Raw genomic sequence first — 17,023 nt, 5'->3', positions numbered from 1 at the left:
ACTGGGCCGCACTGCCTCCAACCACCAATGTGACCTGGGTTCGATTCCCAGACTCGACGTCATGTTTATCAGGGTTGAGTTTGCGGGCTCTCTTCTCTGCTCCGAGAGGTGTTTCTCCGGGTCTGACTCCGGTACTCCTCAAGAACTAACCTGTGATTTGTTATGTGTTGATTTCATCCGACTTGATTTCTGTACGTTCTCCCCAATTAGTGCCTCAGCGCCAAATACATTTTACACTTAAGGAGGCTCGAAAGGGTTTTCAGCTGAGCGCGCGCGCATAAGCCACACACGCAATTCGTAAGCAGCTTGCGCCAGCTCATGATTCAAATGGGTCACCAGAAATAAACAAATAGCGCTAATTTCGCTCAACTTTCTGCTAATTCCTATATAAATGGAATATAAATAGACATCTCCTATTCACGAAAACTACGAAAATTCTAAACAAACGGTTTAATAGTCACTTAAAACCGTTTGTGTTGGCCTGTAGCTCCACTCGCGCGCGGACTCGAATGAGCGGGTGACGCATGCGTAAATGCTGATCTTGTAACTCCCTAATTTTTCATGATTTTGCAACTTTACTCGTTTATATCTCTGCTTCTGGATGGTGATTTGTTTTCATTTTTGGCATGTTAGCTTTGTCTTTCAAATTTAAAAAAATTCTGTAGTTGAAAAAAAATTAGAGACATTTCAAAAAAACCTTTTTTTCTGAAAAACTGACCTACAGATTTTGTTGAATTTTAAATATTTTAGAGAGTATTTCTAACATTATCTGGTAACGCTGAATGGGAAAATTTCACCGTCCCGTTTCTTCAAAAAAGACCACATATATTGATTTTAAGGCTCAAAGAAATGCCTAATATCGTTGCCATGGTAATTCCTTTGGTTTTGGTTTTACGACACTCGATTGAAGTTCACTCTATTACTACCTTAGGGGCCGCTTTGTGACGTCAAGTGTCAGTATTTTCAGGCACTAGGGTCGGGATGTTGGGGAGAAGAACAAGGGGACACTTGTGACGCTTATTGAAATGAGCGCGCATCTAATTACTTGCAAGTACGTTCTACTTTCGGGACATATCCGTTTGCGCAAGATGATTGGGAAAAAAGAAAAAACCTGAATAAGGCTAGAAATATATGGACGCTTGGACTGCTTTTTCTAGTTGATGTTTGATTCACATAGGTAGAATGATTGATTGATTGTTCGATTGATTCCGATTGATGAGTTCGATGAGTTCAGAAACAACATAACGACCTATTGGATTCTTAGAAATGTTAAGCCTAGACTATGACGCAATCATTGATTGATATATTGATGAGTAAGACATAACTTTCATTTTGTGTTTGTCCACGATTCCCGGCCATGCACGCCATAAAAGAGAAAAAAAATACCACAACATTTATTTCAGGTTGCCTGTAAGCTTCTGATGATTTTTAGATGGATGTGGCTCTTTCACGACTCTGGCAACAAGGCACGGGCACTTAAACAAAGCGAAGAGATACGTTATCGAACGAGTCTGAAGCCCGGTTTACACTACAGAAAATTTTTGGCACGGCTCGGGTGAAATTGGCGCGGGTCCCAAAAAAAAAGGTTCGGCTCGGATAAAATTTGCAGTGTAAACAATCTGTCAGTAGCAAATTTCATCCGAGCCGAACCAAAATTCTTACCCATGCTGGGACCTTCGGCGAGGTAGTCCGAGCACGGGTGAAAATGGTACGGGTGCTGAAAAAATAGGCACGGTTCGGATAGGACAAGTAGTGTAAACACTTTAAAGGGCCGAATTTGAGTTTTAATTCATATGGGCTAGCGGTTTTTCAAAGTACATTTCAAGATGGCGGCTCATTCTCCACCAAAATCACGCGGACGTTCTTTATTACAGTTGAACTGCGCATTGCTCCATGAGAAGTTACGTGGGCCCAAAAATTTTGGTACGGTAAAAATGGTGTAGTGTAAACAAAGTTTGCTGCGCTCTTTTTTGGCACCCGTGCCAATTTCACAGGAGCCATGCCAAAAAATGTTTGTAGTGTAAACCGGGCTTCTAGTGTGATTTTGAAAGAAAGATCATCGGTGCACAGCATCACACTGTCTAGCAACTTTGAGATAGGCATGTTTCGCAATTTCTTGTTGTTTAAGAAATGGCGGTTGGAGCCTTGACAGGCGGCTTTATATTCGCAGGTCACCTATTCTAGAATTCAAGCTGTGAAGAATGCCGGTGAGCACACAACGATGAACTCGCTATCCTTTTATTTTGCCTCAACGATTTCTAAGTACCTATTTCACATCTAAACATCGCGGTGATATTTCAGAAAATCGCCTGTTTTTAGCATAGGGCTAAAATCACGCCGTTCTGCTCTCATGAATCCCTAGAATTTAAAGATGATTCTCCTTTTGTTCAAATGTCTGCTAGACGTCATCGGATCTGAAAACGAAAAAAATTCGTCTGTCCTGCTCTTTGAAAAGTCAATTTCCTCATCTTTTTGTCTTATGTCAACCTAGTGATTAAAAGATCGTTTTATCTTCTCTCTGAATCTCCCTAAACCAGGGGATTATTATCCCTTGGTTCGGAACAAGTGGCTCCTTAACATCCACGGCAACATAAACGAGAAAATTGGCGTCACACCTGCAATTTGCCACGCTTGTCCTTCAGTAAAATCTTTACTTCTGCATCTTTTGTTTTACACTAAGCTTGTGATGGAAGGATCTTTTTATCTGCCGTGTGGACTTTTGTTAACTACAGTAGAAATTCCCGTGAAATTTCAAACTGTCCTTATTCAATTTATCGTGAAATTAGAACTACAAAACAAAGCTTTGTCAAACCTAATCCCACATGCCAATTTGAGAATCCAACATGACACGCGGAAACTGAAAGAGCATTTTAACCAAAGAAGTTTCACTTAAAAGTCGATCGCTAAACTCCACCATGGCCCTTCCGCAGGTTATAGCTGCTGTGCAAGTCCTCTTCAACGTTATCGGTTTTCCTGGAAATTTTTTGGTCGTTTTGACAATTGTTCTGGAAAGAAGATTCCATGTAAGACGTTATATTCTACTCGCCAGTCTCGCGGTCTCGGATATGTTGTTCCTAATTCTCGTTAGTTCATTCCGAATCGAAGGCTTTGCTAAAGAACAGTGGCAGTACGGCGAAACGATGTGTATGTTAAACCCCTTTTTTGCCCGGTATTTCTATATCAACACGGTTAATCATCTACTTTTTGTGTCGTATGATCGATACTTGGCAATTGTGAAATCGCCTTTAACATATCACGGCGACATGACGAAGAGGAAAATGATCCTTACTATCGCTTATATCTGGCTTAGCCCACTTGCTTTTGGTTTCGGCGAGTTAATTGGCGTTGGAAAGTTCGTTTACAACGAAGAAGTGTTCTTTTGTGAAGACGGATGGGGGGTCAGTGGTTTCACTGCTATCGAGTCCGCTGGCTTCATAATTGTTGGTTTTGTGGTTCCATTTGCGGTTATTCTGCTTTTCAACTGGAAAGTCTACAAAACGGTCAGGTGTCAAGTGCACAGTGCCAAAGTTGCACTCGGGATGCCTGTCGGCTCCAACGCCCAACAGCCTATGAAGAATCGGCAAATCACGGAGAGGAAAGCAGTAATCGATGTTAGCATCATAATCGGCGCTTTCCTGCTGTGTTTTATACCCGGTTGGATCGTGGCAATCTGCCGTCAATTTGCTAAAGCCATCACAGTTCCCTCCCAGGCGGTCTTAATAACGTCGTGTATTTTCATTGCCAGCTCTGTGTGCAACCCAATCATATACTCGGTGCGCAAAAGAGATTTCCGAAGCGTGGTCAAGAAGTTATTGAGGCGGATTGGAATCTTTCGACGCCCAAATAGCGGTGGAGTGACCATGTAAGGTCATCCTGCGATATTTTGCATTTAGGATTCCACGTTCTGGAACCTGAAAAGGGCTAAAAGTGGAAGAACGCTTGGACGGCTTTTACTAGTTGATGTTTGATTCTTGTGGAAGATTGATCGAGTGATTGATTGATTGTTGTTTGATAAGTGATTAATGGAAGACTTAACGTAAAAGATGATTCAGGAAATTTTCAGAGCGATAACAGTGTTTATCAGAAATATTTTGACGTTAGCACGTTTTCATTAGTCGCCAAAGTGTTTGATTTAATCGTCGTTCACCTGATCTTAAACCACGTGACCATTGGGCTCCGCCGCAAGCAGGTGGCAGGTCCAAGCCCCATCCCTATCAAGTGGTGGACTTACATCTTGATGAAAAGCGCGTGCTTCCTTTTAACGTGGCGTTTGTCCTTGTGATTATGCTCTAATGTCATGTTTCGGGTTCTTACAATGTTCGTAAACGGCTGAAGTGGAGTGCGACTTGTGTCCTTGAAAGCGTATCCCCAAGTTTTTACGACATACTGTTTGTCTCAAGCACTGCACTGGTTGTGCACAACATCACTTTTCTTCTTTAGAGGGGCGTGGTCTTTAACTTGTGTTAAGTTTGACCTTAGAGAGGCATTATGGTTATGATACACAGCAACACTGACCGTGGCGTTAAACGATCTCTGGAATCTTTCAGATAGACCTCATATATATGGTAGCCCAACACATATCCTCTTAAGGACGTTAGCGCCAAAAATGTTCCCACGTACGGATTTTTTTAAAACTTGCCACGCAGAAAGGTAATGATCTACTTTTGCCAAAAAGGCAAAAAAAAATGGGAGAGTTCATGAGGTGCACTTTTAGAAGAGACGATCTTAGTTTACAACTGTCAGCAATAAAAAAGCTACATTAAAGAAATTTAGATCAGGTAAACGTACTCAATTCAACATAACTAATATAACTAATTAAACTTTTGCAGCAGATGTCTTTTTCTGAGGTGAAATAGACCTTGGAAAACGATACATATTAGTCTAAGAAAGAAAACTTCGGTCTCACGAGAGCATAAAAGGCGAAATATTTGTAACCTCTCACGTACAGATTTTTTTGTTGTTGTTGTTAAAATGGACAAAATAAGAAAAGGAAGTGATCTACGGGAAGAAAAGTGGGGGTCACCGAGCATTCAAGAGAGTAAAATCGCTGCGAAGTTCTCAAAACGATTGTCTATTCGCACTGTCACGTCATTGCGTGACATTTCCGAGAAGACCTGGGTCCACAGCTATCCCATGATGCCACACGCTTTTCACATTGTTGTGAAAAGTGTTTGCGCCTTTAGCATCGTGTTTACGGCTAGTACTTGGTGTCAAGCCAACTTCATTTGCATTTAGATTAACATTTAAAATATCTGTACAGAAAGTATCCCAAACATTCATAAAAGCTAACGTTAGGCCTAATGAGGTTAGAAAAGTTTCTAGGCCTAAGGTTAGCTTTTTTTAATGTTTGGGATACTTTTTGTATAGATATTTTAAATGTTAATCTAAATGCAAACAAGAAGTTGGCTTGACACGAAGTACTAGCCGTGTTTACCTTCGTGGTCTGCGATGTATGACGTGAGCGTGACATGCGCGAAAAAATGCGCAGTAGCAATGGGCGCGAACTCGCTGCATCCGCTGCCCTTCATACTTTGATCCCATAGCCGCTTCTAATGTTTTTTGATTAGGTTCACCATTATAGTGGCTCCCACCTCAACAAACGTTTCCACTTTATTTATTCTCCGAAATCGTCGCAAATATATTGTGTTGTTTTTAGAACCTTTTCATCGAAAATTCACCTTTTTATTCGCTTTGAAAGACAGGAAAAGTGCAGACCTGCCAACCCCTGATAAAGGAAAATCTGGAGACCCATGAAAAAAAATCTGGAGATTCTATCAAAAAATAGTGAGATTCTATTTTTTTCCCGATCAAGATTAAACAAACCCCTTTTCCATCGAGGAAAGTCATTAACAGTTTATTTAAATGTTTTATTTGTGTTCCCTGTTGCAAGAAGATGCAGCTTTCTTTGATGATTGTAATAGGTCATCACTAGGACGAAACTTATAGATCGTTTTCACTGTCACGCAATAAAAAAATAAATCGAAACCCATCCAGTGGAAAAAGTCAAGAATTCGTGATGTTGTAGAAGATAAATGAAGAAGACACTTCTCCAAGTTTTAGGCCTGTGCGTTTCCCCAAACTTCAGATATTCGTCGAAATGTTTCGCGGAAATTTACAGAGCCCAGTATGAAAACGCCAAGTTGGTGCACACCTGTGGTGCACCAATATGGCGGCCGGAAAATAGTGTCAACATCTGTTACTTACTTTGGCTATCTAGGCGCGTGATCATCTGTACTGAACAGACAGCTATTTGCCTAAGCACTTTTCCTAATGCTTTAAATTCTAAAAAGGCTCAAAACCATGAGAAATATATATTTCTCAATAAACTCGATCGTCGCCTCGTGTCACGCACCGCTATAACTCAGAAATTCAAAATGCTCTGGTTTCCAAACGAAGCACGCTATTGAGCTTTAAAATTGCAAATCGATACAAATTTACCGCCTCTTATGCCTGATGAGGATAAAAACTTTCGTGGCTCTTTAGTTTTGGATTTTAGAAAATGATGACGTCACGTGAAAACGAGCTATAGCAAGGTGTCATTTCTTCTGGATAAGCCAACTCCAAATGTTAGACAAGGTGCCATCAAGGCCTAAACAGGAACGACTGTCAGTTTTGTTCTTACAGAAAAGTAAGAACAGTGTTCTTCTTTATTAGTTTTTCAATTTATGGCACAAGCCTTCCTCGTTAATTTCCCATTTTTATTCTGATTCAACAACTTAAATCATTTCAGAATGATTTTTCCCAAAACCCGTGAGATTGAGGAGCCTTGTCGTGAGACCGTGAGAGATGACAAAAAATCGTGAGACTCGGCAGAACCGTGAGAGTTGGCAGGTCTGAAAGTGTTCCGCATAGTTTTGATCCATGTTCCTAATTCTCGTTAGTTCATTCCGAATCGAAGGCTTGGCTAAAGAAGAGTGCAAGTACGGCAAAACGATGTGTATGTTAAACCCCTTTTTTGCCCGGTATTTCTATAGAAACAGTCACGTTTGCAAAAACGTAACCCTTCCTTTTTTCTTATCTCTAGTCTTGAGTACATTATACAAAAATTACCAGAAGCTGCTGACCTATTATTGTATGGCTGTACATCTGAAACGGTTTTGAGTAAATTTTGGATATTGACAAGGGCTAAATTATTTCTTACATGGAATGGATGTGAAAGAGGTGTTTTCAAGTCGTTGAAGCAGAGTAGGAGAAAAGCGAGTTCTTCGTCGTGTGCTCACGTCTCCACTAACTCTCGAATCAGTAGCCTACGAACATACAGCCGCATCTCAATGCTCCAATCGCTTTTGTGCTGTGCTCTTCCTCGCCTATGCGCCACGAGCAGTCAGAACAATGAAACGCCGATGTATTCCACAACCTATCGAATAGGGCACACATTGTTGTCTTGCAGTGTACGGCAAAGGAACGTTTTTAATGTTGGGGAGGGAAGGCGACTTTTCGATGGGAACCGTTACACAAGACTATCTCTTGCGCATCTTTACTCGGCTGGTGTTACACTTAGCAACATTATTATTCTGGTGATTATTTTTCGCAACTTTTCTTCCTCCCGATAACCACAAAAGGTCAAGGAAATTGCGAGAAATGCCTTTCTCAGCATTCTGTTACACAAGGCTATTTTTTGCACAAAATGTCTATCTCAGGGGTACGCTACTCTAGACCATTTTTGGTCGACTGGTGTCGCAATAAAGTTGCTAGACACGCTGGATCGGTTTTTCTTCTCTCTGACGTCTCTAAACCAGGGGATTATTCTCCTTTCGTTCCGATGAAGTGCCTTCTTAATATCCATGACAACGCATGTGAGAAACTTGGCTTAACACCTGCATCATTTTTGTGAACATTGATAACTGGTGTCAAGGAAATTCAAGGCCTTGTATCACACTATGTAACTACACGTGCAAACCCAGTAAGTAGCCCTGCTAAGACATGCGCCAATAGTGCGAGCATGCACTGTCTTCCGAGACGTCCGCATGTAGTCTTGCCTCGCTCACAGGTTCTTAGTGAAAAGAGAAAATGGCGGCGCACGTGGAAGGCTGATGAATATTTATTTTCTTTCAAACTTCAGACTGAGGTTGGCCTGCATGCGGACGTCTCGGAAGACAGACTTCCGCTAGAACAAAGACTTCCGCTCGTCTAAAAATAACTTTCATGGAGATGACATATCCCGCCCAACGCCCTGAGCCTCCCTCTCTGTCCCCTCATTTTCTCTTGCTACAGGTTAATAGTAACCTACAGGCCTGTCCCGATTGTGCGGCTGCGCACCTCTTTCGATTTTGCAGCACTATTTTACAAACACTTTTTCGCATTTCGGGCAACATTTAAGCTCTTTCTTTGTATTTTGGCCAAGTTTGGAGCAACGTTTTGTCTTTTTTTAGTTGCTGGGATTCTCTTATGATGATGGAATTGAATAATTGTACACAAAGCAACTAAACGCCGGGTTGAAATGCGCCTGACTCAGTGGATCTTAGAGTTGCATAGTGTTGCATTCGATGTTAAGCAATAGACTCTTCTACGGTTTTTGGCGCCATCTTGGTTGGGGGGGGGGGGGGAGGGCAAACCCCGGTGGGATACTTTAGGAATTTCTGGGTGGGGATGTGCCGCTGGGCCCCTGGAACCCTTAGCCTATACCAGAGCTAGTTCAGCTGAATTTTGCTACCCTGTACTAGAGTAAGCTCCCACCGATTTCCGTCTAAATACCGATACTTGACAGTTAATAATATCCAGAAGTGTTTCATGATAGCCATTTATCGACACTGTTGAGGCTGAGTTGCGTAAACTTTAACTTTGCCGACTCGATTTTTTTATATTTTTGAGCGGGAATTTCTGGTTTCCTTAGTCTTGATAAAATCTTGAAGCGACTGGTCAGTTTCGTGAAGAATGATACCCTATTCTAGACCCAAACGCTATGATTTATATACTCTATCCTTGAGTAAACTGCTGGAAAACCATACCCTTCACAGCGACACATACCTATATAGTCCATATATGGCAGTACCTCCCCCGGGGGGCAAACACGGCTAAATTTACAGTAGATGTATGTGATTTTGGCCAACTTTGAACCGCTTTAGCGCCGCTAAAAAGAGACGGAATTGCACAGTGAAAGTGTCTTTTAAAAGACATTTAAACTGAGACTATTTTCATGAAATAAAAATAACTGATTCAGGCTACAACGAACATAAACGAGCGGTTCAAAGTCGGCCAAAATCCCCGGCATACAATTATAGTAAATTTACCCGTGTTTGCCTCCCAGTCAACTTGGCGGTCAAAAACCGTGGAAGGATCTATTTAAAACCATGCCAGACTTCAAAATGTATACTATTAAAGTACTTTTGTTCGAAAAAAATTGTGGTTTTACTTCTATTCGATTCTATGGTCATTTCTAAAAAAAAGGAAGGCCAATTTTTTTCCTAAAAAATAGACCTCTGTAAATGTTTTAGGAACATTTGGGCATTTTATGAATTTCGAGCACTTTTTTGACAATTCGAGCACCATTTGAACACTTTTTTTGCCATTTTTTGAAGCACTTTCCTTTGCTGAATAGGACAGGCTGGCCGGTCACCAGTTTCTAAGTGGTTGTCATAGACAACATTTGATTGGCTCTCTCACCGGAGGCAACTGTCACGACATGAATATTCATATTCATATATTTCGATTTGTGGCATTTGTTTATCTTGGTATATTCCGCTCGCTTTGAAAGAAGTTTTGTCCTTCATGGGCAAGCACAGTCCTTCAGATTTCCTTGAAGATCGGAAATCAGGGGCAGATCTTTCGGAGAACACAAGAAGATGACGGAGAACAACACAGGAGATGTAAATTGGAGTAGGTTTGGGTTGGATCCAGGCGATCAAAACTCACAGCCACGATGGCAGCAAGATCAGTCAAATTCAAGAGCTACTGGAAGCACATCTAGTGGAAATCCGAACGTGAAAGATCTATTTGACGAAGATCAGGTATATATTTGCCCATTTTAACCTTTGTTGTTGATTCACTTTGAATCTGTGTCGATTTCACCATCAAATGTGTTCGATTCGATGTCGTCGATTTCGGCTTATTTGAATTGTTAGAAAAAATATTGTTACAAAACTGCGAATATCTCTGCAACTTTAAAATTATAAATGTATCAGGTTCTTCGATCCTTGGTTTATCGTAGGAGTCATTTTACATGTGATGTTGTTTCCCTGTTTGTATGTACGATTTCTATATCATGCAGCTGCCTTAATATTATCTTCGATCTGAATTTCGAACCTGTTTTGATTTAAGCGCAAAAATGCTCTTTTTCTGAATCTATGGTATGTACAGAATTTTCAAATGGCTTTTCTTGAACAGAAACAAGATCTGATTTTAGCAGGAAAATTTTCCTGCTTCTCTGTGTGACGGCTGTGATCACACATAATGTAATATGCATACTTACCGGAAAAACTACTTTTTCTGAAGTGAATTGTTAATGAGAAATAATGCATTATTATACTGTGAATTTGATATACAAAACTGGAGTCAGATCTCAACCTTTTAGTCAAGTAATACTAAACATATACAATGTAGTTATATTTCTTTGCAATAACTTCGAGCAAATCTTATTATCTTCAAGCTCATCCTCGCGGAAAAAAGTTCAGTTTCGTCTTTCACTTGTGTATGCAAAATAGACCAACTACTCATGTGTGTCGAAGCGGTACCCGCAATTTTGTCAAGCATATAAATATAATTCGTGTTGAATAAATCAGGATAATTCATTTTGCTAGCCGCGAAAAGGTAATCTTTTTCATGTCTTTTCTCCTTTTAACGCAAAACAATAAAATGTAAATTTTTAAAGCTTTCACACGTAATACCATAATATTGCTCGTTGCCCTTGGGTAAAACTTCGCTTGCGAGGCAAACGTCATATATAATTTTCTAACAATTTCAATTAAGCCTCAACCGCCAGAATAGAAGGGTGGAATTATGAATCGAGTAAGCCTAGGTTCTATTAGCATAAAGTATTGTTGAATTTCTTTACCAGTTAATTTTTGAGTGTTCATTTGAAGACCAAAATTCATATTCTTTGAGCTGATTACATGTAGTAACAACATAATTAACGAGGTCTCGAGTTCGATCCCCGGATCTCATGTCCTGCTTTCAACTTCTTTCCTTTCAGTTTAGCTTAAAGTAGCTTTAAATACCCTTAAAACGGAGCACTGTTGGAAAGAGAGGGAGGGGGATGAGTGCACTGTCGGCTTCTTGGGAGAATACCCTCGCTCTAGAGGGTAAAGGAATTACCAATGTTAAATAAGGTGTATGTTTGCTGTTAATTTCAGGCCCACTTGAACATGTCTTGAGTTATTTTTTATAAAATGATGCAATTTCCTGAATCCTTTATAGAGTGAGGCTATTTGTCAGTCAGTGGTTAGTCATGCGATAAACTGCAGCTAACGAAGTAAATGTAGTTGATTTTTGGACAAGTTGCTCTTGAGTGTCAGAGTCGCCTCTTGCTCTGAGAAGATTTATTAATTAAAACACAGAATCAGTGCAATTTCATTCATTTCAACTGAAAAAAACTTAGAAGCCAGCCATCTTTTCAAAATAGCAAGTGGCATGATGTACATGTATTGTGTGCCAGTATGTGAGAATCAGCAAAACAAAGCAAATTTCGATATCGGTCAGTGATGCATAGCATTGATTATTACTAGGTGATTGGTTAAAAAAAAATCATGCCACTTTCAAGTTCTGAATCTTGCATTTCTTTACATAAGATAATTCATCTGACATTTGCCTGTACTTTTAATACAAATTAATGTGTGATCATTAAGTGAGAGGCATTAATAAACTGTTAATTATAGAGTGTATTAGTATAGCATAATAATTTGTTCTAAATTTGGCATAAATGCAGTAAATTCTCTAAGATAAAATTCTTATCCATGTGCTTTAGCTGTGCATGCTCCATAAGGTGTACTGCCTTAACTTAATGATATTTAAGAAAATTACATTGTAACAAACACCAATTATAGTTATTTGCGGGTTAGGCCAGGGCCCACAGGGTGGATTTTCAAGTGGGGGGGCTAATGCGAACGCGTTAGCATGAGCCAACTATGGGATTCCGGGGGCATGTTCCCCCGCGAAAATTTGAAATTAAAGTCTTCTGAAATGGCTATAAATGGATCTAAAACTGCCAAAAGTGAAGTTAATTTTTAAAATTATAGTGATTTAATCAGCCAAAAAAGTGGAGGGGGGGCGGGGGGGTAAAGCTCCCCCAGCCCCACCCCCACCCACTAGTGTTTGGGGATCATACAAAACATGCATGTTCTAGTTTAGTTGCTGTATCCCACAGAACTGAACTAAAAAGATTATTGATGAAATGAGAAAGATTAATAATATTTTGTGTTGTTAGTTCTGGGTTGCCTGTGGTTAGAAGTCCAGGATTGAAGACTGCGACATAACTGTATTCGCTGCACTGATGGCCATCATGTTCTCTGTGTTGTACTTGGGTGTTAATTACTCACTGTTTAGCTGGAGTAAATAAATTAGTATTGAGTTTACCAGTCTATTGTTTCGTTGAATCATAACATATCAGGGGTCACGCAGGAACAGAAGCTCAGGATCTAAAAACAGTGATGCCTGATTTGATTTTTTTCTTTCCTCTGCAGGGTGACCACGTTTCAGAAAAGCCATGGTGGAAAGCAAACTTTTTTGTCAGAGAGCCAGTGTTATTTGGAACATGGGATGGTGAGTTCAGAGTGCTAGCTTAATTTATAAGGAAATTAATGTTATCGCCTTTATTTCTTAGGAATTGTGTGCATGCTGTTTACATAAAATTAGAAATGCCATGGTGGTAACAGTTCACAGATAATATTTTTAGAGGAATTGCAATCATTATCATGGAACCTTGTTAATCCACCTACAATACACATAAGGACAACCCATTCATAAGGTAGTCATGTAGTCAACATTCATAGGCCATACAAATGTTTAAGCTGGTGCCCTGCATGCTTGCAATGCATGTCTTTGATGACAAAATAATAAGGAAAGACTCTCTTTCTTTCAGGTGTGTTTACTTCCTGTATGCTCAATATTTTTGGAGTTGTCATCTTTCTCAGAACAGGATGGATGGTGGTATGTGTTGTAGCCAGTCATTAGAGTCACATACCAAATTGTGCCTGTAACTTTTGCATAAAGCAATAAGTAAAAAAAAATTTCAAGACTTTTAAGGCTAACTCCATTGTCTACAGACAATCAGCACACAAGAATGGCTATACAAGGATCACCAATAAAAATCCTCTCTTTCATTCAGTAGCAAAACAATAAAACTGTAGTGGTTTATGGATTGAAATACTGGCCATGGTAATTCATCTATTAGTAAGTGTGGAGTGACAGACTTGGAAATGCATTTGAGAGGGAAGACAGTTGACATGAGTGGTACATGTATCTGGTTGTTTGAACTTTTAAGTAGACCTTTATACATAAGCAAGCAACCTGTAATTATTTGCATGTGATACACAAGCAGTTGACAATGGAAACAACAAAGCGAGATAGTTTAATTCACTTCTTGCGTGGTACAAATTGTTCTTCATATTAAATAATGCGAACGGTTAGGGATAAGTGGTACAGAGTGAAGTGAATAAAAACATACATGTATGTTGGCGAGTGCAATGCAGTACACAGTTGAAGTAGCATTAGATAAAAGTTTACCAAGTTTACCAAGTCTTCAAATGGGCATTGAATTCAACAACAATTTCTTCATGTAAAATAAAGATAAGCTGACCTACGGTTACTAATCCAGACCAAAAATCTAACTGTCACACGCAAGCTTGCTTTCACAAAACGCAGTTTTATTATCGGTGAGAAAATGAAATGAACGACAAAGGCTTTTTCATGAAGGGATAGCGATGAGTATTCTATTCTAATGTTTGCCAAAGAACCAAGACCAAGATGAAACTTTCTGCAAAGTTTAAAAAAAATCTGTACTGCAGAATCAGAGCCCCAAAACACATAATTACTTCTGAAATCACTAAACTGTTTGCACCCCCCCAAAAAACAATGGATCGCATTTGAATTTTCGACTTGCTCACTTGACCATTTGGAGCACCCTGATTTGTCACATCACAAGTTGTGAGATTAGTCCCGCCTTCGATGCTCTGCAATAACTGATCACATTACAAATGAGAGGAGGTGTCAAATGGTTTCTTTAAATTTATTTGCAAAATTACTGTATTTGAAATCGTTTTGATTACTAATTAAATGAAAATAATTTGTTCTCCACTACTGACATTATAATAATTAAATTACTGCTGCTGATGCTTGCAGCTTCAATCATATTTTGCAGAGAATTCCTCTTCAAATTTACATGTACGTCAACCAAAACAACAACAAGTGATAAAACTCAACTTATCATTTGTCGATACAATACTGGCATCTGGTAACCATACAACATTGCTTTACAAGCCTGAGATTTGAAACAACAAAGCATTGCATGCCTGAGTCGCAAGCGTATGAAATTTTTTTATTTTTGGCCAAGCGCACAAGTCTTTTCACTAGCTACCTCGAAGTAACCAGCTTTGCCATGTATTAAAGTCACCGAAGATCTGCAGTTGCACCAAATCTAGTTGTGGTTCATCCAGCTTTTTCAGTTGGCCCCCAGCTGTATGACGATGAGAGTAATTTCTGGTTGTTTGACAAAACGGCTTCCATATCTTTGAAACTGTAAGACCACTCATTTTGTACTTTCATCCTACAGTATGTCTTTAAAACGTCCTGTGCTGCTCAAGCATCAGTGACCTCATATCATTTCCAAATGGTGGAAAGTTCTTCGTACACATTCATCTCAAGCCGTGGTCTGTTTGTTTATTTTGCCACATCCTTGCTCACATCAAGAATGGCAATTTTGTCACAAATTGGGGTGCTTCAAAGGGTCATGTGAGCAAGTCGAAAATTCAAATGTGCTTGATCGGTTTTTTTTTTCAGGTTGCAAACAGTTCACTGATTTTGGTTGTAAGGTTGCTCTGAATCTACTGTACAGCTGTACATAATTTTTTTAAAACTTTGCAGAAGGTTTCATTTTGTCCTTCTGATTACTTTTCAGAAAAAAAAAATTGGGGTCATGAGTTTGTTTTTGAGATTATAAGCAACGAAAGACAAAATAAAGGGTGGTTTTACAGGGCTTGCCTGTTACCATGGTGACATACTTATTACGTCACAATAATGACTGCTTCTTGAAGAGCAATAATCTGTGTTTTACATGTATTTTGCACCACAATATTGTTAATACACAATACAGTATTGTATTGTCGATCCTTCTAATGAGAGCATCACTTGAGTGTCGAAACTGGTTTGAGCCATCTTAAAGGGTTAATTAACAGGACTCTTCATGGAAAAATCAAAGTAGGACAATTTTGCCTCCAATTGTGTAAAATATAGGACATACCGTAAGTGCAGGATACTGTAGGAGATGTCTGCACCTGGCATGGCATGGACCCAGGAATAGTCCCCACCAACCTACATCACATGAGTGAGAGCAGCAGGAATTTCATTGTTGTCAATTTTTGTTATGTTGCAGGGCTATGCAGGGATTTGGTTATCACTCGTGATCATTATCTTGACTCTTCTTGTTGCCCTGGGACCCGCCCTATCTGCTATTGGCATTTGCGAGAGGACACACGTTGAGAGTGGAGGTGTTTATTTCCTGTTAGCGCATGTTCTTGGTCAACGGAGTGGGGGCACGATTGGGATACTGTACTCATTTGGAATGGTAAGGAGATCTTCTTACAATGTAACTTGATCATCCATGCAAAGCATCAATGTTGTTAGTTCTTCCTCTGGAAGAATTACAGTGTATGTTATCATGCTGTCGAACCAAAATGCTCCACCACTGCCATTTTTTACATACATGTATGTGAGTTATCATGTTGAAAGGGAAGTTTCCAAGCCCATTTGTGCAATATCATGCAGGATAGTACATGGTAGATTTGAGCCCTCACATTTTGGAACTTCAGTGTTCGACACTTACTTTCTTAATAATTTGCCCTTTGGGCAAACAGTTTTGTTTTTTTGGTTGCCCGTGGTTTTCCCACGGTTGCCCACCATCTAAAGACCTGTTGCCTATTAAATCTCAAAGGAGGCTTGTAAAAATGTCAATTTTGTGTAACATGTGTGTAAAATGGGTTTGGCAGACCAACATTTCTCCTGCTGTGTGTCCATGGTGTTCAGTAGTAGCTTTCACAGTAGTGTTTTGCTTTTGCAAGCATATCTTTAAGCGATTTTTCTTTTCTATAAGAGATCAAGGGAGATTCCGTATTCCTTATAAAATATCTCTCTGAGATTACGCTGGTTTTGAATGCCATTTGTCCTGAATAGTATGTTCTTTGAGCCTTTCAAAGCTGGTTGAAATTGCGTGACAAAAAGTAGAATTTTCTTGTGCGCTTGTTCGATTTCAAAGACTGAGCTTAATATTTGGCCATGTGAAAACTGGGTTCAATTGTAACAAACTTTCTTTTCCTGCAGGGAAAGATGGAGGCTACAAACATGTTCCTCCCTCCAATCTGTTTTGATGTTTGTACCATCATATTTTTAACAGAAAAATAAATGAGTCAGCAAGGAGATGTGACGTTGTTTGTTTTTTATTGTGTTTGTGGTGACTACATCATAATTATTACTAGTCACTTCCTTTGTTGCAAATCAAAATATTGTTCTGCAAAATATAAGTTGAACGAAAATTCTGCTTGCCCGATCGGCAAGTCTTAGAGTTCTTTTACTTGCCCACGGATATATTTCCTTTGCCCCGGGCAATAAGGCAAGCGTTAGTGTCGAACATTGATTTACTTATCTTATTTAATCTTCAGGGCTGTCATTTCACGAAAGGTCTTTTCGGTCACGACAGATGAAATATACTGTCACTACAGTCACTAGAAAGAAATTGTATGATAGAAAGTTGTGTTTTCGTCAAAGAAGTTTGTTTCCTGAGACCCTTAATGTTCCCCTTGGGATCCTTGAAATTCCTTGGTTACCCTGGAGGTGCAGTCATTAAGTACCTATTAAAGTGCATATGACACAAAATTTTTTA

At 39.5% G+C, this 17,023-nt stretch overlaps 2 protein-coding genes across 2 annotated transcripts in view; both read left to right on the top strand.

Moving 5' to 3' along the window:
• The first annotated feature begins 1,999 nt into the window (after positions 1 to 1,999).
• On the top strand, positions 2,000 to 4,605 carry LOC138002850 (octopamine receptor beta-1R-like). Its single transcript, XM_068848831.1, has one exon. The coding sequence runs from the start codon at positions 2,916 to 2,918 to the stop codon at positions 3,864 to 3,866; it is 951 nt and encodes a 316-aa protein (XP_068704932.1). The 5' UTR covers positions 2,000 to 2,915; the 3' UTR covers positions 3,867 to 4,605.
• Positions 4,606 to 9,651: 5,046 nt separating this feature from the next.
• Positions 9,652 to 17,023, top strand: part of LOC138003371 (solute carrier family 12 member 8-like) — a 19,691-nt gene continuing 12,319 nt past the window's right edge. Inside the window, exons 1-4 of the mRNA XM_068849411.1 lie at positions 9,652 to 9,947; positions 12,615 to 12,693; positions 13,013 to 13,080; positions 15,521 to 15,712. Of these exons, the coding sequence (XP_068705512.1) occupies positions 9,783 to 9,947; positions 12,615 to 12,693; positions 13,013 to 13,080; positions 15,521 to 15,712 (504 nt within the window). The 5' untranslated portion in view covers positions 9,652 to 9,782. The remainder of the gene's footprint in view (positions 9,948 to 12,614; positions 12,694 to 13,012; positions 13,081 to 15,520; positions 15,713 to 17,023) is intronic.

Source organism: Montipora foliosa, chromosome 5 (genome assembly GCF_036669935.1).
Source record: "Montipora foliosa isolate CH-2021 chromosome 5, ASM3666993v2, whole genome shotgun sequence".
In the NCBI taxonomy this organism is placed as follows: Eukaryota; Metazoa; Cnidaria; class Anthozoa; order Scleractinia; family Acroporidae; genus Montipora; species Montipora foliosa.
The sequence above is the reverse complement of the archived record's forward strand: the minus strand, read 5'-3'. Positions and strand labels throughout refer to the sequence as shown.

Coding starts and splice junctions, on each gene's coding strand:
- LOC138002850 (XM_068848831.1), top strand. CDS start 2,916: ATGGCCCTTCCGCAGGTTATAGCTGCTGTGCAAGTCCTCTTCAACGTT.